The following is a 22,621-nucleotide window of genomic DNA, read 5'->3' on the forward strand; positions in this document are numbered from 1 at the left end:
TTTTTTGGGGGGGAACAAAATGGTTGACTTTGTTGTTTGGAAAAACTTGGTTGGCATTAAATTTTGTGGTTCATTTTTTGAAGTGGTCTTTAAAAATAGAAAAAAGAGAATAAATATATTTTAGTAAATAAAAATTTCATTTTTTGTTTAGACTGTCAAAATTGACATATTGGGTGAAATATGGACAAACCCAGTGACTGAGTTGTTTTGACCCAACCATTGGTTTAAATATTTAACCCAGCCTTCTGGTAGTAGTTTAACAATTGTTTAAAAATGGCTATATATTTCTTGCTTCAGAATAACCCAAAATAGGTTGGGAATTAACATTTATTAATAAGTTGAATAAATAATAATTAAATAATAAACATTTTTAATTTGCTTATTAATAAACAGTCATCTTTCGATTATTGCGTTTTTATTTGATTATTTGATTTGTAATTTTTCATGTACAACCTGGGTTCATTTTATTCCAGCCATATAGTAATTTTAGTAAAGTTAGTTGAGTTAAACGAAACTAAAAACAACCCAGTGGCTAGGTTTGTCCATATTTCACCAAGCATTTAAAGTGAAGGCATTATAAAAAATAAAAGTTCCCATGAATTTGACCTTCATGTGACAAAAAGAAAAAGCTGAAATCTGTTTTAATGAAAAAACTCAAACCATGAGAGAAATGTGCTCGTAATGGAAGAAACACCCACACTCGTGCAAACTCTCAAAAGATGATCGTACATCTGCAATCTGCCTTGTCATTTTTTGGATTGTGTTCTGGTCTGTATTGTCATTCTCCTCACTTTAACTCTCTGCCGTTCAGCGATCACACTTTTCTGACATTCATGCTTTTTTCCTTTCTCTCGCTGACTAAAATACTCACACTCTTGTCCTTTGTTCTCCTTTCCCAGAATCAGTTTATTCTTTCCTCCTTCACAATTCTTCCTCTTCCCCTGGCTCTCTCTCTCTCTCCCTCTCTTTTGCTATCTTTCTTTCTAGCTCCACCCCCTCACCGTCTCTCTCTTTCTCTCCTCTGAGCCTCCTCCTCTGCTCCGGCTGCTGGCACGCCTCCAGTGCCTGACAGTCACAAGATTGTTATTTCATTTATTTAGTCTTTTTTCCTCCTATTTTCTCTCCGTTGTGTCTCTCTAAATATGCGCCATTGTTCAGAATGACCTTATCGGTCATGAGCTGCTCTTGGAGAGCCGGTTTCATTTTAGCTATACAAAGTTGGAGAATTTAATTGTCTACTGTGGGGATCATGAGGTTTGTGTTTTTGTTGTAGTTTTGTATGTGTAGTTATCATAAAAATATAGAAAAATGGAATCTTGCATTGCTTTTCCCTCATGGCCATTATTTGTGCAGAATCTTTTAAAAACAGTCTGTAGTCATTTGCCCTCTTCCAAAGCATGCTTTTTGTGAGAAGAAAACATTATTTTACCCAATTTTTGTCATGCATTATCAAGCATTTCTGTAGTGTACAAAGTTATTGAATATATATAGTGTTAAAATTAGGGTGTTTAGTTCAAAGATTTTGTGTGTTTGCATGCTTGAGACTAGATACAGCAACTGTACTGGCATTGTTTACTTTATTTTCTTAGCTCTCCATTCCTCTCTTGTTCCGTTTCTCTTTTTAGCCCTCTTTTTCTCTCTCGTTGTATTCCAGACAGGTCGTATATTAGTCTACGAGAGCCATTTTTTCTTCTTTTGTCTGAGGCAACTTTTGAGAAATTCCTGACTTGACTCCCCCCTCAGCTCCTTGAATGAGAAACTGTCAGTTTAATTGGCTGTGATCTCGTATGCAAAGCTGCTTTCACTTATTGCACTCAGGTCTTATCCTTTAAATATGGATAAGATGATTTGAGGGGGGAAAAGCACAGGGTCTTCTGCCGCCTGTATGCTTTGAATTAAAGCCAGACACGCTGGGGTTCGTCCCATTTTTTTTTTTTTCCTCAAACCGTGATATATATATTTTTCCCTCATCCTGGTGCAGTAGATTTCCACTTATTAAAAATTCTGCTCTGTCTGAAAGTCCCTGTCTGTCTCTCCAAAAGACTCTAAAGCACATCAGCGGGCAGAATATTGCAGGAGTCGGAAATGGGGAGCAGTGAAGTGGCAAGGCCTTTTTCAGAATCACTTAACGCTCATAAACAAAACACATCTGCAACAAAATCTGCAATCATGTCAGCTCTAATCCTGAGAGACAAATCCGTTTTAGAGAGATGAAGAAAAGAGGTACGAGGAGAACAGGAAGCCGTAGAGACTGTGTGACATTACGTTTATGGAGAAACTCTTTGTGTGTGTTAGTTCATACATGAAATTGCATTCAAACCCCGTTTTATCTCCATGATGTGGGGCTTTTCCAGTGTTGTTATTGTTATCCAAAAAACTAAAAGTAGTAAAAAGCATTTCTATTAATTGAAATAAAGCTGAAATACAGACAGAATATGTGACATTGGACCACACTGTAGCCATAGTGAACAACATATGTGACCCTGGACCACAAAACCAGTCTTAAGTCGCTGGGATATATTTGTAGCAATAGCCAAAAATACATTGTATGGGTCAAAATTATTGAATTTTCTTTTATGCCAAAAATCATTAGTAAATTAAGTAAAGATCATGTTCCATAAAGATTTTTTGTAAAATTCCTACTGTAAACATATCAAAATGTAATTTTTGAATAGTAATATGCATTGTTAAGTACTTAATTTGGACAACTTTAAAGGTGATTTTCTCAGTATTTTGATTTATTTGCACCCTCAGATTCCAGATTTTCAAATAGATGTATCTCGGCCAAATATTGTCCTATCCTAAAAAACCATACACCAATAAAAAGCTTATTTATTGAGCTTTCATATGATGTATACATCTCAGTTTTGTAAAATTTAACCTTATGATTGGTTTTGTGGTCCAGGGTCACATATTTTATGACTCAAAATTATTGATTAGGATATTAAGTAAAGCTCATGTTCCATTAAGAGTACATTTTCTCCCGTAAATATATCAAAATGTAATTTTTGATAAGTAACATGCATTGCTAAGAACTTCATTTGGACAACTTTAAAGGTGATTTTCTCAGTATTTTGCAGATTATTTTTGCACTCTCAGATTCCAGATTTTTTAAAGAGTTGTATCTCGGCCAAATATTGTCCTATCCTAACAAACCATACATCAATGGGAAGCGTATTCAGTTTTCAGATGATGTAGAAATCTCAGTTTCACAAAATTAAAAAAAAAAAACCTTATGACCCTTATTGGTTTTGTGGTCCAGGGTCACATATTAATGTTTGATAAGCTTAAACTTAACTGTATTAACTTAACTAAAATGTAACTAAAATGCCGGTAGCCAACGTTACTTTTTTCCCCGGTACTTTAGCCTACTTTGTGTAATAACGAAAACATTTATTTCAGTGAAAAAATAAGTCCAAAACTCTCTATTTTAACATTTTGAACAATAGCGCACTTTTTGTTGTAATATTTATTTTTTTATCACATATATTGTTTTATGTAAATTATTTAAATAGGAATATATAAACACCTACATTATACTGTACAAAAGTAATATAAGACTTATATAGTTCTGTTACATGTTAAACCATACTTTTATTTTGACAGGTTGCCATGAAGTTTCTGTGTGTACAGTATGATATGATGCTAGTTTTCTCAAATGAAACGGTAAAAGTGACACTCACAGCAACTTTGGAGATTGAGTTTATCTGTTCATGTGAGATGCAAATGCCAAAAATTAGCGGGAGCGTCACGCGTGCTTCAGTATGCGTGTAGTTAAAAAAAGCGCGTCTCCGCCATTCATACATAACAGAGGCAAACGGAACAAGCAGGATTCATATTGAAACGGTCTTTTTGCATTTCAGTTTTCACAGACACTAGTCCATATCGCGATTTGAATTAAGTGACCAACTTTTGATTTATTAATCCAAAAATCGACGAATTCCGTGGCATTTCGCGCTATAGTAAATTTGTTTTTTATGAATGAGTCCGCGATCCAGTCCGTGTTTTCACGGAGGAGACATTGTAAACGCACGACCATGTAGAGACAGAAATGACATGCCTTCGTGTAAATAAGATAAATAACATAAGGCAATTTAGTTTGTTTAATAAAAGAACAATTTATAGACCTGTTCTATAGGAAAGATACCCTTAAATGACTTCTATTGTGATCTGGCGCTTTATCGAAAATAAAATGAACTTGACGTTTAAGGGGGGCGGGGGGTGCAGTTGGGGGGGCGTGCCGCCCCTCTAAGATAATGGTAGGGGAAACACTGCAAAAACAACACAGCTTATTTCTGAGCATTATAGGACATCAAATAAAATTTAAGGTGGAACTTAATGGCAAAAAGTCAGAAAAAAGTTTTATTAAAATCCAAAAACACAGCGATTTTCTTATAATGAATTATGCATGATAACACCAGGGACATTTGTGACCCTGGACCACAAAACCAGTCTTAAGTAGCACATGTATATTTGTAGCAATAGCCAACAATACATTGTATGGGTCAAAATTATCTATTTTTCTTTTATGCCAAAAATCATTAGGATATTAAGTAAAGATCATGTTCCATGAAAATAATTTGTACATTTCCTACCATAAATATATCAAATCTTAATTTTTAATTATTAATATGCATTGCTAAGAACTTCATTTGGACAACTTTAAAGGCGATTTTCTCAATATTTAGATTTTTTTGCACCCTCAGAATCCAGATTTTTAAACAGTTGTATCTCTGCCAAAAATGAACAAACCATACATCAATGAAAAGCTTATTTATTCAGCTTTCAAGTGATGTAAAAAAATTGTAAATGTAAATTAAAAAATCATTTAGATTTCATGTTTTTTAAGTGGTCAGACATATGTTGAAGTATTGTGTTTCAGAGGTGCAATGTATTAACATTAGTTCCCTAATAGGGTCACTCCAGAACAACCTTTTTCCCCTCCTTTTTTTCTCTAGAGTCGCTCTCTGGCTTCATCTCAGGCCCAAATGTACATATAAACACATATCTACATATGACTGTGCATATTTGCAAATTAGTGTTGTAGCCACTCTTGCTCTCTTGTGGAGCAAAACAAGAAGATTATCTAGAAAATCATTGGCTGTGTACGTATCCCCCTCTCGCCTTCCCACGTAATGCCATGGAGTATGTAACAACATTAATCATATCTATCTAAAATCAGGGGCTCTGATACACTCTCAGATAGAAATGCAATGCAGGGCCTGGAATGGGCTGATAAACATCAGCACAAGACTGAGTTTCCAATTCCTGCCTCAGAATAGACCCTGGGCTGAAATGAGAGAGAGGAAGAGGGAGAATGAGAGAGGGAGATTGAAATGTGGGGGAGAGAGAGGCAGCACTCTCCGGCCCTGTGTCTGTCGGAGTGAATGAACCATGTGACAGGACATGTCGCGTTGAGTGACAAAGCAAAAAAAAGAGAGTGAGAGAAGTGGCAGCACAAAAGTAAAACACTATCCACAGTTTCCCAGCATCCAGCCTCTGCGCTGAGAAAGAAAGAGAGAGAGGGAAACAGGAAGGGAGGAGGAAGAACAGATGGAAAAAGTAGCCGACGCATTGCAAACAGGACGTTAGCGAGGCAGATATGTGGGTTTTATTAGCAGATATATGCAGGTACATGTGTTCCACGAACGTCGTGTGTGTGAGAAACGAACAGAGAATGCATGAAGAGACCGTAAACCCCAAAAATTGAAAGCCCGTCATCATTTACTCACCTTCATGTTGTTTCAAACCTATATGACTTTCTGGAATACAAAAGATGTTCTTTTACATGCAATGACAATGAATAGGAATGGACACTGTTAATCTCCAGAAAGTAGTCTATTTGACCAAAAATAGATTGAATTTAAGTCGTTATGCAGTGAAAATGTTCACATCTGCTTCAGTACTGAAAATTCATCGTTCGTCAAACAAAGCTATTGTATGAAGAAAACATGTACTCTTAAAAAAATAAAAGTTGTTTATTGGCATTTTTATGGTTTCATGAAGAACCTTTAACACCCGTGCAACCTTTCCATTGCACAAAATGTTCTTTATAGTCTTCACACTAAGAAAAAAAATATTTTTGGGGTTCTTTGGAGAATCAAAAATGGTTCTTTTGTGGCATCGCTTGCGAAAACCTTTTGCTTTTTGCCCATTTTGGAGCTCAACAGAATCCTTGCCCAGTTAAATGGGAATGGACATGGTTAAACCCAAAAATGTAGTCTATATGACCAAATATAGGTTAAATTTAAGTCATTATTCATTGAAAATATTTGTATCTGCTTCAGGACTGAGAATTCACAGCCTCTTATATTCAAACATGTCTTTTAAAGACATTTTCATGCCAGACTTGATGTGCATCTTTCTTAACCACTTCAATTTTAGTCTTTGCCTCAAACAAAGCTATTGTATGAAGAAGACGAGTGAAGAAAATAAAGGTTCTTTATTGGCATTTTTATGGTTTCAGGAAGAACCTTTAACACCCATGGAACCTTTCCATTGCACAAGACGTTCTTTTTAGTGGAAAAAGTTCTTTAGATTTTAAAAATGTAAAATTCTTCCAAAACCCAAAATGGTTCTTTTGTGGCATTGTTTGTGAAAGCCTTTTGCTTTTTGTCCACTTCTGACCTCAGCAGCACCTTTGCCCATTTGCTTTCATCGTTCTGGATTCTCTTTTACATGCAATCTTCTAAATCTCTCCTTTTGTTTTCCACAGAAGAAAAAGGGGGTCGAGTAGATGCCAAACTACCCCTTTAAATATTGAAAGTACATGGAGGGTGCAAGAAACATGTGAAGAATAATGTTGGAGAACAGGGCAAAGAAGTCAGAAATGTAAAACGGTTAAAGATTTTGTGATATAGAGAGAGAGAGAGAGTGGATACAGAACGAGGAGAGAGAGAGAGAAGGGGGAAGAACGAATGCTCTGCATACCGCATGGCGATAACGTCAGACACTTTATAAATTTCCCCGGCTGAGCCGGACCACTGCCTCGAGGCAGACACAAGCTGAGCCTCTCCATGTCACACTCAGAGCCTCTAAATCTCAAAGAGAGAGATAACGAGAGAGAGAGCATGGCATTTACAGTGGGCTGAGAGAACAGTGATGGACGGCCATCACAGAGTGAGAAGGCTCCGTCTGGAAAAAGGAAGGACAGAGAAAGAGAGAAAATGAGATGAAAAATGGGCTCGGTGCAGCCCGGTATGTTTGGTTTCATATTCTTGCATCGCCCACAGCTTTTTAGCTCGGCCCATATGGCCAAAAGCAATGCAATCATCTTGTAAAGCATTTATTTTACTGCTTCACCCTGATCTCTTTTCTAATTTAGTACCTCATAATCTTAAAGTATAGTCATTTTGCTTTGTTATTATACAGGACTTCATATATGAGTGTTTAGTCAAAAGGTTCTAGTCAGCTCATTTTGAAAGACCTGTTCCTTTAAGTTCTAATCCATCAGAGCACTTTATTTGTATTTCTGCGCATACCCACCTTTAGCAACTCCAGCCACTTCCTGTCAGCAGTCCACTCTATATGTTCCTTTGAAAAGCTGAAACAATGGTAGCTGCCTTTTTGCTGACGCTACAGTTTAAACTTACTCTTTGAGTGCATGTAGCCCTGTGGGTGCGAGTGCGTTAATAAGCAGCTAACTGCCAAAGCAGGATCTTAATACGATTCACTCATTTATATTGCATCCTGTTTTTAGTTATACTTCTACCAGCATTAGAAGTCTGCTGTGCAATTTAGTAACAGTTTTACAGTGGTTTTTGTGCTCAGGCTCTAGGGATAGATAGATAGATAGATAGATAGATAGATAGATAGATAGATAGATAGATAGATAGATAGATAGATAGATAGATAGATAGATACATAGATAGATAGATAGATACATAGATACATAGATACATAGATAGACGTTTTTCAAGTAACTAAAGTAATGCATTAATTCAGACTGTGTACTTATTTTACGATTTTCAAGAAGCAGGCATTTTCCTCTGGCATTTAAGTGAGGAAAAAAACTAAACGAAGAGTTCAATCAGGCAGTTTGAAGCTATAAGTGTTCTTCTCCCCCTGCGCTCTCCTGTGTTTGTGCACTTGAGCCGGTATTGAGAGGTGGGCTCAAGAGAGCCCGGCACTAAACTTGATCAAACCGGTCTATTTGTCTTTAAAGCTCCCGAGACATGCTTCACTTCCTGTTGTGTAACACTGCCTTTTCTACATCTCTGACTGAGCCACGCAATACCAAGGCCCGAGAGATAGAGAGAAAGGGAGAGAAAAGAGGCACAATTCTGTTGCTGCTCAACATGTTCCGCTTTGAATGTGCGGCTATTTACTCTCTTCCAGAATATTCCGTTCTTTCAAAAGCTGAACGTTCCGTTCTTTCAAAAGCTGAACGTTCTACAAAGTCTGACATCATAACAAACATGGAACTTAAAAGAATTTGTTGATACATAAATGACAATTTTGTCATTTGCTAAGCCTCATGTTGAATTTCCAGCTCATAATAATTACATTCATGGAATTTTCATTTTTAGAATGGGAGATCCTTTTAAAAATGTTATCGTTTAAATAAAAATCCATTCATTCATTTATATGCCACAGTGCCATTTGTTCCTGTCATTCACATAATGCACGTCATCAGTCTGGGGTATGGTGGTAAACTCAGTTTTTTGTAATGGCTACGGTGCCATGTTGTATCTACTAGATCCAGATTTTCTGCTTTTGTTGGCAATGCAAAGGTTTCTTCTTTTTTTTATACCTTGCCTAGGATACATCTTTATTCCATTTCAACAAATAACTTTGATCCAACTTCACTCTCAAAAAAAAAAAAAACGTCTGGCAAGCTACAAATTCCACTGGATTTATAAACCCATCGGACCTACAGTGCTTTTTGTATATCTAATACTTGAAAAAGTGTCTACCTAACCAAAACATTATGGACGAGCCTCTTAGATAATTCCAAATGCCATGGTGGTTTTAGAAATACATCCTTGTGTGGGGAGCAGCTCGGTCGGCTGTGTGGGGTCCCGACGGCTGCTGTATTTTTGTGAAGAGGTTTTAGCTACAGTAGTGTGCGTCCCCTCGTCATCCATCTATCATCCACTTTTTTCCTTTTACCACTCTCCCTCCCTTTCTCTCTCTCTCTTTCCATCGCTTCCCTTTTTGAGTGGATTCAGAGCGCCACACACAACACTCACGCCCTCTCTACCACCCACACTCTGAGTAACAACAAATCTCCTCCTGTGCAGTCGGCCTGTAGCCCGGACACACACACATGTACTCGTCTATCAGCTTACCTTTTAAATTATAAAGCCAAGCCACAAAAAAAAAAAAAAAAACATGGAGGCTAAAACATAAAACCATTTTCTTACACAAGTTTGCATCTCTTTCCTGTTACCTTCCTGTTTCCCAAGCATCTCTTCCCGTTTTAGCTATGCTCTGCATGTATTTTAGCACGACCAAAACGGTGTTCTGAACAATCAGCAGCCAGGATATGAGCAATGCATATTTTTTATTATATATAAATACCCAGTCAAAAGTTTTTGAACAGTACGTTTTTCTGCTCACCAAGCCTGCAATTATTTGATTCAAAGTGCAGCAAAAACTGTAACATTTTGAAATATTTTTACTATTTAAAATACCTGTTTTCTCTTTGATTGTATTTTAAAATTAATTTATTCCTGTGATTTCAAAGCTGAATTTTTGGCATCATTACTCCAGTCACATGATCCTTCAGAAATCATTCTAATATTCTGATTTGCTGCTCAAAAAAAAAAAAACATTTATTATGTTGAAAACAGCTGAGTAGAATGTTTTCAGGTTTCTTTGAGGAATAGAAAGTTCAGAAGAACAGCTTTTATCTGTAATAGAATCTTTTATAACATTATAAATGTCTTTATCATCACTTTTGAGCAATTTAAAGCATCCTTTATACTGACTTCAAGCTTTTTTATAAATATTTTTATTTTAGATAAATCTTTGGATCTTTCTATTCATCAAAGAATCCTGAACAAAATGTACTCAACTGTTTTAAATATTAATAATAATAATGTTTCTTGAACAGCAAATCAGCAAATTAGAATGATTTCTGAAGGATCATGTGACACTGAAGACTGAAGTAATGATGCTACCTCTTAAGATATATTCAAATAGAAAGCAGTTATTTTAAGTAGTAAAAAACTTTTGCTGTATTTTGGATCAAATAAATGCAGGCTTGCTGAGCAGAAAAGACTTTTCCAAAAACTTTAGTCTGGTAGTCTACATTTTATTGCAGCTGTTTAGTCAGAATTTATATTCTTGACTGTAAAAGGTGCGCCTGACAGTTTGAGGTCAAGGATTAACACTAAAATGGGCGGTTTAGAAGCAACAAAGCTTCCAATCACTGGTTGTCTTTTTTCCCCCATATCGTTTTTTGTTGTGTGGTGTGGTTTTCAGTCTCGCACTCAAGTTTCTTTCATGCACAGACCTCCTGCCTCCAGAGTGCTGCTGGAGAGCTGCATTTCACTGCATATGAAAGCAGATACGATCCAGAACATGTGGACCCGTCACCTAATACAATCAGAACAAAGGGGAAAACTGGTGCAACACAAGCCTGAGTCCCATTTTTTTGAAGAAAAGAGAAGAAAGGGGAAAATAGAGTCTGAGATATTCAGTTTATATGTGTGTGTGTGTGTGTGTGTGTGCGTCTGAGAGGGTTGAGCCACCAAACACTCCCTAACATGCACAGATCAGCCAAGTCACACATAGTTTTCCTTCATTTTCCTAAGTTTGCCTAGAATTTTGTGCCTGTACGGGTCATTTTTGCAAATTAGTTTCCGTCTCTGCATGTGTGTGAAGGGTGGGGCGAGGGCGACAGATTGGGTCTCCTGGCTCCGGCCCCTCTTTACTCACACTTCCAGCAAGGTCACATGACACCAGTCAAACTCTGTCACAACCTCACTGGGGGAGAGCTGGCAGCAGCAAACCTAGATGATACACACACACCCACACAAATCTACTCGCCTTTACCTACCTTTTCATCTGGCTGCTTCAAAAACAGCACTTGACGTACAGTTTGTGCAGTAAACCAGTTGTGTGCTTGTAAAAATGCCATATGGCTGTCATCCAGTCCGCAGTGTGAAAAGACCGCTGTGGATTAGTTCTAATGAGAGGTATGACTAAAACCTGACAGCCATGTGAGACAGTTAGCCATCATACGCCTTTTCACCACAGAGTTAATTCCACTCTTTTCAAGCCCAAATCTCTCTGTGCAGCGTGAGTCACAAACTTTTGCATCAGACGGACTCGGCAGCCGCAGAAGAAACTGTTTAACCACCGACACGTGAACCTATACAGTTGTGCTTTATATAATCCTGTTTCAAAATAAAAACTTAAATGAGTATCGCAGGTTCAGTACAAAATAAGCTCAATTGAGTATTTATGGCATAGTGTTCTTCCTTTTAAAACAGTGAGGCTAATACAATGGAAGTTAATGGGGCCAATCCTTAAAGGTTAAAGGGATAGTTCACCTAAAAATGAAAACCCTCATGTTGTTTTAAACCTGTAAGACCTTTGTTCATCTTTGGAATGCAAATTAAGATATTTTTTGATGCAGTATTGCCTCTGTAATGGCAGTGGACAGTCTCAAAGAGAAGAAATCGTTGAATAAAGTTATTTGTTGTATTCTCGTAGCTTCATAACATTACGGTTGAACACATTGACGTCACGTGGACTGTTTTAACAATGTCCTTAATAACTTTCTGGACTTTGAATGTGGAAGGACCCTTGCTGCCTATGGAGGGTCAAAGAGCTCTCGGAATTCATCAGAAATATCTTAATTTGTGTTTCGAAGATGAACGGTCTTACGGGTTTGGAACAACACGAGGGTGAGTAATTAGTAATTAATCACAGATTTTTTTATTTTTGGGTGAACTAACTTTTTAAAACACTGTTTCAATACATTAATAAAATAAAAAGAAAGAAAAGAAAAACTGAAAATTTACTGGTAACATCTGTTTATTTTATGGACTTTTCTGTAATGCAATGAAGTGCAAAATACAAATTACAAGTCAAAAATCAATATGAAAAATTCCTTTATTTTAATAGTTTATTGTGCCCTATTTTACTGATTTTTCATACAGTATTCATGTAATTTTGATTTTAGCATATCCTTTTTTGTGTCAAATATATTAAGCTTTATAACTTGACTGCAATTACAATGCAATAAACTGTAACTATTAAACTGCTTTACAGCTCAAATGACAAGATTTTGAATGTAAGTGCTTAAATCTCAAATTATTAAAAAAATAGTAATCTTTGAAAAACATTGCCATTGTATGTAAAGTCAAACGGAAAATTATTCAGACACCAGATATATTTTTTTTACTAGTGGGTACAGGACACTAAAGTTCATTTATGTAAGTGATTATAGCAAAATAAAGTAAAACTGACAAATGTAAATTCTGTAAATTTTGGGACCAAAAATTATTCAGACGCTTTGACCTGACCATGTTTTGCTTAAGTGTTTTTTCTTTAATTGCTAATGCAAGCTTTTTACACCACAGACTGAACAAAATTAAGCATTGCTTGGTAATTGGTCAACAAAGTATTGATAGTTGCATAAATATTGTCATACTAACAGTATTTATTATGACAATTTTTGGTTAATTGTTATCCATTACATACCTTTCTATCAAAGTTATCTGACATTATCAAGATGAATTTGTTCTGACACAGTTTCTTGCGTTCTTGGTATTTTATTACCATTTTCTAAACTATAGCGAATAAATATTTTGGTTTAACTGTAAGTGCTTCAGAAAGAAAGAAAGAAAGAAAGGTTGTAAACATTATGCCAAAAACTGCTGTTAATTGAACTAAACTTGTACTGAACCTGTAATTGTTTTTAAAATTATTTTTCCTCAGTGAAAAGGCTTTCTGTTGCTTAATTCGAGCACAGAGAGAGGCTTCAGTCCTAAGTATTTGATCCTGTGCAGAATGAAGCAACAGATTGTTCTCTTCGCTCACATGCCCTTTGCATTTGGCCTTATGCAGTTGTTCTGAACGAATAAACAGCAGTGCCACACACAGAGACGCAAAACTAAAGCATCTCTCATGTGCCATGTTTGCTAGACGGTGCCGGCCTCCTGAAGTCAGACAGAATTCTTGCACCACATACTTTTTTTTAAGAGAGCAAAGTCAAACAGTGACTCAGAAATTCCTGTCCATTTTCCAGCGATGTGGCAGGCATGGCTTTTCAGCCACCTTTCCTCTAACCCTAACTTGCAAACAAATCAGATTTTGCTTGTGATTTAGAAATCAAACAATATGATTAGATTTTGTTTTGTTCTGCGCTTGATTTAGGCTGTCTGAGCAAATCACAAGGGCCTACTAAAATGCCTGGAACTTGCAGACAGGAGCAGAATAACCTCCAACCCCTTCCACCCCCGCCTTTCTGGAACATTCGGAAACTTCAAAGCATCTCACTGTAAACCCAGAGACACCTTCAACCACAGGTGCTATACAGGTCGCCGCTAATGTTCTGACTGCTTTGTTAAAATTCCCAGCAGTAAAACCGAGCTGTATTTTGTATTTCTTAAAAAGGTGGTGTGAGATTTCTCACTGGTGTAATCGTTTCTCTGTTTCTCTGTTTTTCTGCTCCGCTTCCTCGGGTTCAGCAAAATCATAAAACAGTGCGGTTTTTATAACTTTAAAGAAGATGTATGTAAGCAACACATCCGAACGTCTGACAAACATCAGCAGTTGTAAAAATGTAGCTCCAGGGAAAGAAAAAAAATTCTATGAACTCAGCAAAGTTAGTAAAAAGAGATGGCGGTAACCTTCAGAAGGGCTTAAATTCTCTCTCGCTCTCTCATCAAGCGCTCAGAGCCCCCGTTTAAATCCTCTACCCCTCTGGACGGTGGAGGGGAGCAAAGACTAAAGCTTAAATGCTTTGAATGATGGTGAGGAATGTTTAAAAGTGTCTGTTTGAGGAGAGGGGGGTGGGCTGAGTTTTTTTTTTTTTTTTCTGGGGAGGGGAGGAAGACTCCCGTGGGACAAACCCCGTCTCTCAGATCTGGTATGCGTGACTGAGCAAGGAGAAGAAAAAAAAAACTAAACCTGGCTTCTTAACTTGGGGAAACAATGGCAACTGTTGAGAACAGGATTTATAATATTAAATTGACATCAGATGCTTTAACAGTATGTACATTATTGGACTGGCTGACTTAAATTGAATAAAACCCAGCATTACTGTTTTAACACCCTAACTAGCACAATTAAAGGAAGCATCCATTTTGTTGCACTTCATAAATAATGAACAAACATGCACGCTCTTAACACACCAATATCACTGCCAGCGTCTTCTAAAATGCTTGGAAATTGAGCAAATAAACCCTTAACCCTATTATAGCAACATTTTGCCTAAACATCATGACATTTAGCACCAAAAGGACACAAAAGCAAACCTAATGCATGAATTAAAGCATGAATCACAACCCACAGAAACCTTTCCCCGTAACGAAATTCAAAGGGGCTCTTTTGTTTATATAAATATCAACTTTAATGTTTTTACTGTAAGAATATAAAACATTTTTAATTTGGGATTCTTTTTACAAATACATTTACAGTACATTAGAACACAGTAGCTTCTCAGCAGGACTCAATACATGTCGCAGGTCGATACATCGTGGTACATATATAGGCCTGACATGCATTTTGCGTGTTACCCTCGTTCCGACCATGTCTTTTATATGTAAAGTTGAATATTAATGTAATTAAAACAGACAGATTGTTTTTTTATAACACGATGTGCCCTGTTTCAGCCCTGTGAAGAGGCAAACAAGGTGTCAATGAATTGCAAACAGGGTTTTTTTTTTTCTTTTTTAAGGGACAAAATTCACTTCAATTTGAAGTACAACGCTCTGAATAACAGCCATTAATTAATATCTGCTTACATAAGCATAAATACATCAGCAGAGGGAACCTCTTATTCAAAGCAGGAATTAAAGGCTTTCAGGCCTGTAAAATTGAGCAAAAACTAAGAGATTGGAAATATAAAAGCTTGAGTGTACAAACACAGTATTTGTATCTGTCTTTGCATAAGGGTAGCTGACATATAGCATGTCCATGAACTTTTAAAGTTGTTTTTTCTTCTCATTTTTAATCACTACTTAATATTACATGGTCCTATGGTGTGATAAATTATTTGTTTAAAGTACAAATAATGCATTTAGGATCACAAAACGGCATTGTTTAATAATTACAGAAAAGCTGAAGAATTACAGGACACTTGCGAAACTGCGTGGGATTTGATGTCAACTACCCATGGACTTGTTTTGAAACACCTTTTGTTGGCTATCTGAAGGAAGAGAAATAAAAAGGTAGTCTGAATCCATCCTTTCTTTCAGTCTTTTTGCTCTCCTTAAGCCAAAGACGAGATAAAGGGGGAGGGGATTGTTTTTCTAGGCACAAATTCTCATTCTTCTTAAGAATAACAATATAATACATCTAACGAGGTAGCCAAAATATCGCGATACTTGGGGAGGAGGAGGTTTAATATTGCGATTTGTTAAGAAAAGGACAACTCGTTTGTGTGTGTGTTAATAGCAATAACTGACACATGTATCACATTCAGCATTTTAAGCCTCTTTTATGTACTTTGCTCTATTGAAATGCACCCATCCCCCTCCCGCCCTCCTTCTCTCTCTCTCTCTCCCTCCCACCCTCCCTCGAGAAACCCCCCAAGTTTCACCTCACTTTCTCACTTTCAGTCATCTGCCAAAGGCCCAGGTTCAAAACTTTAAGGCAGGGGAGCTGCGTGATCCTCTCCAGTCCCCTCTTAGTGATTTTCGTACATCCATACAGATCGATGCCGGTCAGTTGCGTCAAGTGGTCTGCGATCAGCTCCAGTCCTTTGTCTGTAATCCGCACGCACTGGCCGATGTTCAGCGTCCTCAGCTCGTGCATTTGGCGCACCATCCTGTTGATGCCATCGTCACTGATGTGGCACGAGCACAGCGACAGCGACTTGAGCTGGTACAGGCCCTGCGCGATGTAAGCCAGGCTCTGATCGCCTATCTTGTCGCAAAACGACACGTCGAGCCCGGAGAGTCTCAACGTGCCCATAGCGAGGTGCATGATGCCCGTGTCGCTGATGTTGTCGCACGAGCGCAGGTTAAGGCTCCACAGGCTTGTCATGTGAGAGAGGTGGATCATGCCAGCGTCCGAGATGCCCCCGCAAAAACTCAGGTTGAGCACTTTGAGCTTGGTCAGGCCTTTCGAAATGTGCTTGAGAGACAAGTCCGTCAACTTTTGGCAGTCCTGCAAGGTCAGGTATTCCAGGCTGAGGCAGCCCTCCGCCGCGCTCCGGGTCATGCCGGCCAAGTGGCCGATGCCCACGTCCGATACATGCCGGCAGCTCCTCAGGTTGAGACTTTTGAGTCTGTGCAAACCCCACGCGATGAGCAACAAGCCCGTGTTGGTGATGTTGCTGCAGCCGCCCAGCTCCAGCACTTCCAAGTTTTTCAGATACTGCGCTATTCTGCCCAAACTGGAGTCCGTGATCTGCTTGCAAAGGCTCAGATTGAGCACCCTCAGGGAAGGGATCTCCTGCACGAACGCGTGCCCCAGGCCGTTATCCGTTAAGTTGTAGCAGCCGCTCAGATTGAGACTCTCGATGTTGGGCATCCCCTGGATCACGTAGCTGAGGCTGCGCCGCAGGCTGAGGATCTGGACGCGCCTGATGCCTCGCGCCTGGAGGCTGGGGAACAGGGACGGGTTCGCCCGCCTCAGATGCAGCTTGGCTTCCACCCCCCTCCACACGGACTTGTGGTAGGATGCGTCCCTCCACGCCGTGCACACTTGGGCCACTCTGCCTTTGTCCCTCACGTCCAAGTAGCTGAAAATCATGGCTAAAATCTCCGGGAAGAGACACGAGATGTGCGTCTCCATCTTCCACACGCGCTCGAGAAAACAAACGGCGGCAAACCCCCACCAACGGTCACCGTCGCGGCTCGTAGTCCCCTCAGGAGAAAGGAAAAAAGGCTTTTAGAAAGCTCCTCAAGCTTTTCCTTTTACATTTAACTGTGTAAATCGACAACTCTCCGTCCCAAGTGATCCTTTCAGCGGTGCGGGAAGGATTCAAATGCAAAAAATGCCCCCCAAAAGACGCTTGATCCGATTCAGACCGACAGCGAACGGGCGGTCAGGCAGCGCTGCTGCCCGTTTGGCGCTTTGATAATAGTCTTCGCTCGACCCGGGGATCCAGACGGTCGTACATTTTCAAAAGATGTCTAAAACTGCCACAAACCTCGAGAGAAAATAAATTCAGTCCGCTATCAGATAAAAGAGTGAGGTTTCGTTTCGCGTTTGTGCTCCGCTCGCACTCATTGCCAAGCCGAGGGGCTTCCTGCTGCCTTTGTCTGATCTTTTCAAACTGACTTGGCAGGGCCGCCAGCACAGAGCGGCTGCGGGGGAGACGCGCATATCTAACCCAGGTAAAACTACGCTAATTGTTTAAGAACAGTCTGAAACTTATAAAGCGGAACCGCACATGTTTTAGTTACTCTCCCAGTCTTTGTTCTGTTTTCCTCTAAACTGTTATGAAAGATATTCGTGTTGTGGGTGTTCGTCGCCCCCCTTTTTGAAAGCAGAGTGGTTTAGCCCAACTCAGCTGGAACAGTAAGAATAGTTCCCCTGGAAACCAACTTCTTACAATTCAGTTCACTTTACCCTTAACCCTTTAGCTTCCGAGTCAGATGCTGGTATTTTTGCAGTTTTTGTTTTAGTTTCATTTATTATTAGAGTAAAGTTACTTCTTAAAGTATGTAAATAAGAAATTGTGTATATATAAAAAGAATATATATACACAAGAATATATATATATATATATTATATATAAAAGAAACAAACAATAGACTCATTTTAAATATTACAAATGTAACTATATTATTATTACTTAGTTTTAAATGTATTTTTTATATTTATCTAGCCATTTTTTAATTTATCCCAACTACTCGTTTAGAAAAGTTCTTGTTGTGATTTTTTAACTAGGCTATTATAACACAGCCATACTTCCATTCACTAAAAGAAACATGTCTCATTATAACCCAAACAAAAAGGCACGCAATGTTAAGCTCTGGCAGTAACGGTTAGCCTTTCTGCCCCGTCAGTCTTACGTAAGGTAGTTTTTATTCCACCTTTTGCATATTTCCCCGTCTTTGGGCCTCAGGCCCCCCTCTGTGGGCTCTTTGGCATTGTTAGCTGATATGACGGGAGCATTTGCAGAAGGTACTGGAGTGTAGCAGAAAGAAGGAAGAAAAGCAGCACACACACGTTTGTGTTTACAAAAGAAAATGCAGCACAGCACAACTGACAGCACAAGTCCAACCCTCCCCAGCTCTCTGTCTGTCTCGAACCTTCTCTCTACCTCACCACATGTCTCTCTCTCTCTCTCTCTCTCTTCAATAAATGTCACTTTTTTTTCTTCCCCCTCCTTCCGCTCTCACTGGTTCAGGTTATAATTGTGTAAAGCACAAACCTTTATCCGACATGACTTCTGAGGTAGTCCTGAAAGTATGGATACTATTCCATACTGTATTTTATTAAACAATAAAAGACTTGTTAATCAAATCTCGCTTATACACCCTTCATTCACATCGATGGTTCCATTAAGAACCTTGAACATCCATGGAAACTTTCAAATGCAGGAAACATTCTTTATAGTCAAAAATGCTTCTTTAGATTTTTAAAATGTGACCCTGGACCACAAAAACAGTCTTAGCACGATTTGTAGCAGTAGCCAAAAATACATTGTATGGATCCAAATGATAGATTTTTCTTTTATGCCAGAAATCATTAAGATATTAGGTAAAGATCATGCTCCATGAAGATATTTAGTAAATTTCCTACCTTAAGTATTTCAAAATGTAATTTTTGATTAGTACTATGCATTGCTAAGAACTTAATTTGGATAAGTTTAAAAGCAATTTTCTCAATATTTAGATTTTTTTGCACCCTCAGATTCTAGGTTTTCAAATAGTCATATATCTGTCAAATATTGTCCTATCCTAACGAACCATACATCAATGAAAATTGAAAAATGAATTCTGATGTATAAATCTTTTGTGGTCCAGGGTCACAGTTCTTCAAATGAGTTCTGTTCTTTTAAGAACCGTTCACTGAGGTTCTTCGGGGAACCAAAAATAGTTCTTCTATGGCAACCTTTATTTTTAAGAGTGCATATTTATCGCCCACTTAACCAGTTCATCTTTTTTCTCATCAAGCATCATCTTTAACTCTGAAATAGTCTGATTGCTAAAATAAAATCGCGCTGCGGACTCCATTTCATGCTGACGTCGAGTTGAATTCATGCACTCTCTCTGACAGACAGGTCTTGGGCATGTATGGTGGACAGATGAAGGGCTCTGAATGCGCGCTGAGCCCCGATGCCCAGCATGTAAGGGGGCGAGAGGTCTGTGACAGCGGCCCCTCTCCCTGGCTCCTCCAGCCGGCCTCACCGCCAGAGAGGAGGGCCGCTCCAGAACTGCACTGCTGTGAGTCAGAGACTCTCAAAGCAGGCCTGCAGAGCCAAAAGCAGGACTCAAGCTGCTCCTGGAAATAAGCAGAGAGGGAGGAGGGGACGAGCGAGAAAGGAAAGGGAGGGGTTTGATTTAGAAAGCAGGCGAAAGCTAACAATTAAAAAAGACGCACTCGCCGCAGAGCGACGGCGCTATTAATTTAACAGTTTATGATCATTGCGCCGAGTGAAAGCAAAATAGACGGCGAAATGCGAAGCAAATAAGGCTGCTCTAATCTAAAGTTGAAAAGAAACAAAAGATTGCGGCGAAGGAAAGTGAAAATGAAGCTGGGAGACGGTGAGAACTGGAAGGACAAGTGCTACATGCAAATGCGAAGGTGTTGTAGGACCTTGCAAAAAAAAAAAAAAGAAAAAAAAAAGATCTGTCATGTGATTTGATGTGCTGATTCAGGGGAGGGAGATAATTGGATAATTGCATGCCACAGAACTGCGCTGATAACTGCGCTTGGGGCAACCGTTTCCTAGGAGACGTAGGCATGTGTCAACATGCTGTTGAAAGCTGACACCTCATGAATAGATTTTAGGCTACTTTGTAGTTTCTCTCGCTCGCTCGCTTGGCTCCTTCACGGAATCGTGTATGACTCCAATCTGCTTTTTTGTTTTGCAAGCGGTGGCAGTTTGAGGAGAGATTTTGGCGGATGTAACTCGCACAAACGCTCGCATACATCCAGCTAGCTGAATGGGCTTTTCATGAAATCAGACAACAGTTTCTTCTACGGCAGGGGAAGCTACATTACTCTATTCAAATCAGGTCGAATCTCCCTAGGAGCTGCAACCCCGTTGGGGTACTACAGGGGAAACACCAGGAAGCCGATGCTCTCGGTGTCTGTGTAAAGAACAGGCGACGATGATGTAATACTCTCCCTGCATAATGCATTGTAATGGTAATACCAATACAAAATGAACAAATCCCTTCGTTTTCCCATAACGTTTCATTTCTGTGCTCTGAATGTGTCATATTACTGCACTTTTCCTTTATTGACAGACTGATGTGTTTGCTTTCTGCTGCAAAGTTTGTCTTTTAGAGTGGGAATTTTTGATGCTGTCGCTACAGACATACAGCAATGTGTAGTGTGATGAAGAAGGCAAGTGTTTACAAAGCGATGTTTACATTTTTCATAAATATAGAACTGTATTGGTTTATATATATATATATATATATATATATAGTCCAAAAATTTGAGACTCTAAGGCTATTGTATGGAAATAGTTATCATTTTAAAATGCAGCATTTTTAATTACAAACAATTTTAGTTACAAATTCTAACAAAGACAAATTGAAGAGTAAAATTAGCATTAATTTCAACCTAATAATAATGTAATTTTCTATATATATCACATAAAGTATATGTTAGATTGATTTTGCTTCTGTGTTCAAAAAAATTCAGCAATTTTTTATTTACAAATTATACCAATAGTCATAAAAAATGCACTTGTAAAATTAACATGAATTTTAGTTACTTAAAAATAATAAATTATTAATAATTAATATATTTATTACAATTTAATAATTATCTAGTAAATTAATTTAAACTAATCTAAAATCTGAAAATAATATATGCTGTATTCAATAATACATACACACTATATTAAAAATAGTGGAATATATTAATTACAATTTAATAATAATTAATCTAATGTAAAATCTAATAATAATATATCCTATATAAAATAATACATAAATAAAAAAAAATATATACATGTATATATTTTTTTCTTTTTTCCTTTATATTATTTTTAAAATGATAAATAATCTAAAAAGCTGGAAATCTCAGTTTTGCAATCTCAAATTGCATTTTAAAATCTAAAATAGACATTAAAATAGAAAACAGTTCTTTTAAATTGTAATAATATTTTACGATATAACAGTTTTGCTGTATCTTTTATCAAATAAATTCAGCATTGATAAGCAAAATAGCAAAAGAGACATGAATAAATAAGCTTTCCACTGATGTATGGTATGTTAGGATAGGACAATATTTGGCCCGAGATACAACTAATCACCTTAAAAGTTGTCCAAATGAAGTCCTTAGCAATGCATATTACTAATCAAAAATTAAGTTTTGATATATTTGCAGGTGGTATTTTACAAAATATCTTCATGAAACATTTTCTTTACTTTGATATATCCTTACGATTTTTGGCATAAAAGAAAAATCAATCATTTTAACCCATACAATGTATTTTTAGCTATTGCTACAATTTTTGTGTTCCAGGGTCACATATTGACATCTATATAGAGAGAGAGAGGTACATACATACATACATAGATTTTTCTTATATTTATTCACACTTTTTTTGTTGTTGTTGTCTCAGACTCCTGGCCCCACTGTATTTTTTAAGTTTCACCCTCTTACCCCACCTTTTCTTTCTCATCTTCTGTTTTTTCATAGCTTCCCCTTCTTTCCTTTTCTTTCTCTCTCTCTCTCTCTCTTTCTCTCTGTATGCCTGGAGCCCAGAGCCAGGTGAGGCCCCTCCAGAGAGTAATTACAACCTGAAACAGAGATCGGAGCCCTGCGGCGCTCACCATCAAAGCAGTCGTAGGGAACAGCCCGAGCTAATGTGCTGAAGAGGAGAGACACTGACAGGGCAGAAAGCAATGGGTTCAAAAAACACACGCACACATACAAAAAAACACCGAACTCAACCTCTCTCTCATAGCATGACCGACAATAACAGGCCGTTTGGCTGCACAATGGTCACATTGCCCACCTGGGACCTTCATGAGACAAAACAGATAGTCAGAGAGAGAGTGAAACAGACAGAGAGATGACTGAATTAGTCTGCTGCATGTCCAGGCCTGGAGAGAGAGAGAGGGAGGAACTAGGAACGCATTGAAAAGTGTTCTTCAAACAACTGCGTGACTCAAGGGCAGAACATACACATATCAGCCACCCAGATAGTAAAGCCCTCAGCATCAGGAGCCTTTGAGACCCGGTGTAGGAGATGTCGTAGGTCCCGCACCCACAAGGAGAGGTTACTGTTAATGCAAGCTTTGGCAGTAAGGTCATGAGCTGTGAGTGTTTAGAGGCCTGTTTTATCAACAAAGATGGC

General features: G+C 38.3%; 2 protein-coding genes across 2 annotated transcripts in view; one reads left to right on the forward strand and one right to left on the reverse strand.

The window, feature by feature from the left end:
* The window catches only part of wnt5b (wingless-type MMTV integration site family, member 5b), an 88,767-nt gene that overhangs the window by 36,053 nt on the left and 30,093 nt on the right, over positions 1–22,621 (forward strand). The window lies entirely within an intron of this gene.
* fbxl14b (F-box and leucine-rich repeat protein 14b) lies at positions 15,707–17,405 on the reverse strand. The gene has a single exon (XM_073838474.1). The coding sequence runs from the start codon at positions 16,918–16,920 to the stop codon at positions 15,718–15,720; it is 1,203 nt and encodes a 400-aa protein (XP_073694575.1). The 5' UTR covers positions 16,921–17,405; the 3' UTR covers positions 15,707–15,717.

Source organism: Garra rufa, chromosome 4 (assembly GCF_049309525.1).
Source record: "Garra rufa chromosome 4, GarRuf1.0, whole genome shotgun sequence".
Taxonomy (NCBI): domain Eukaryota; kingdom Metazoa; phylum Chordata; class Actinopteri; order Cypriniformes; family Cyprinidae; genus Garra; species Garra rufa.

What these genes read in the sequence shown, in the direction of transcription:
- fbxl14b (XM_073838474.1), bottom strand. Translation starts at nt 16,920, where the DNA reads ATGGAGACGCACATCTCGTGTCTCTTCCCGGAGATTTTAGCCATGATT.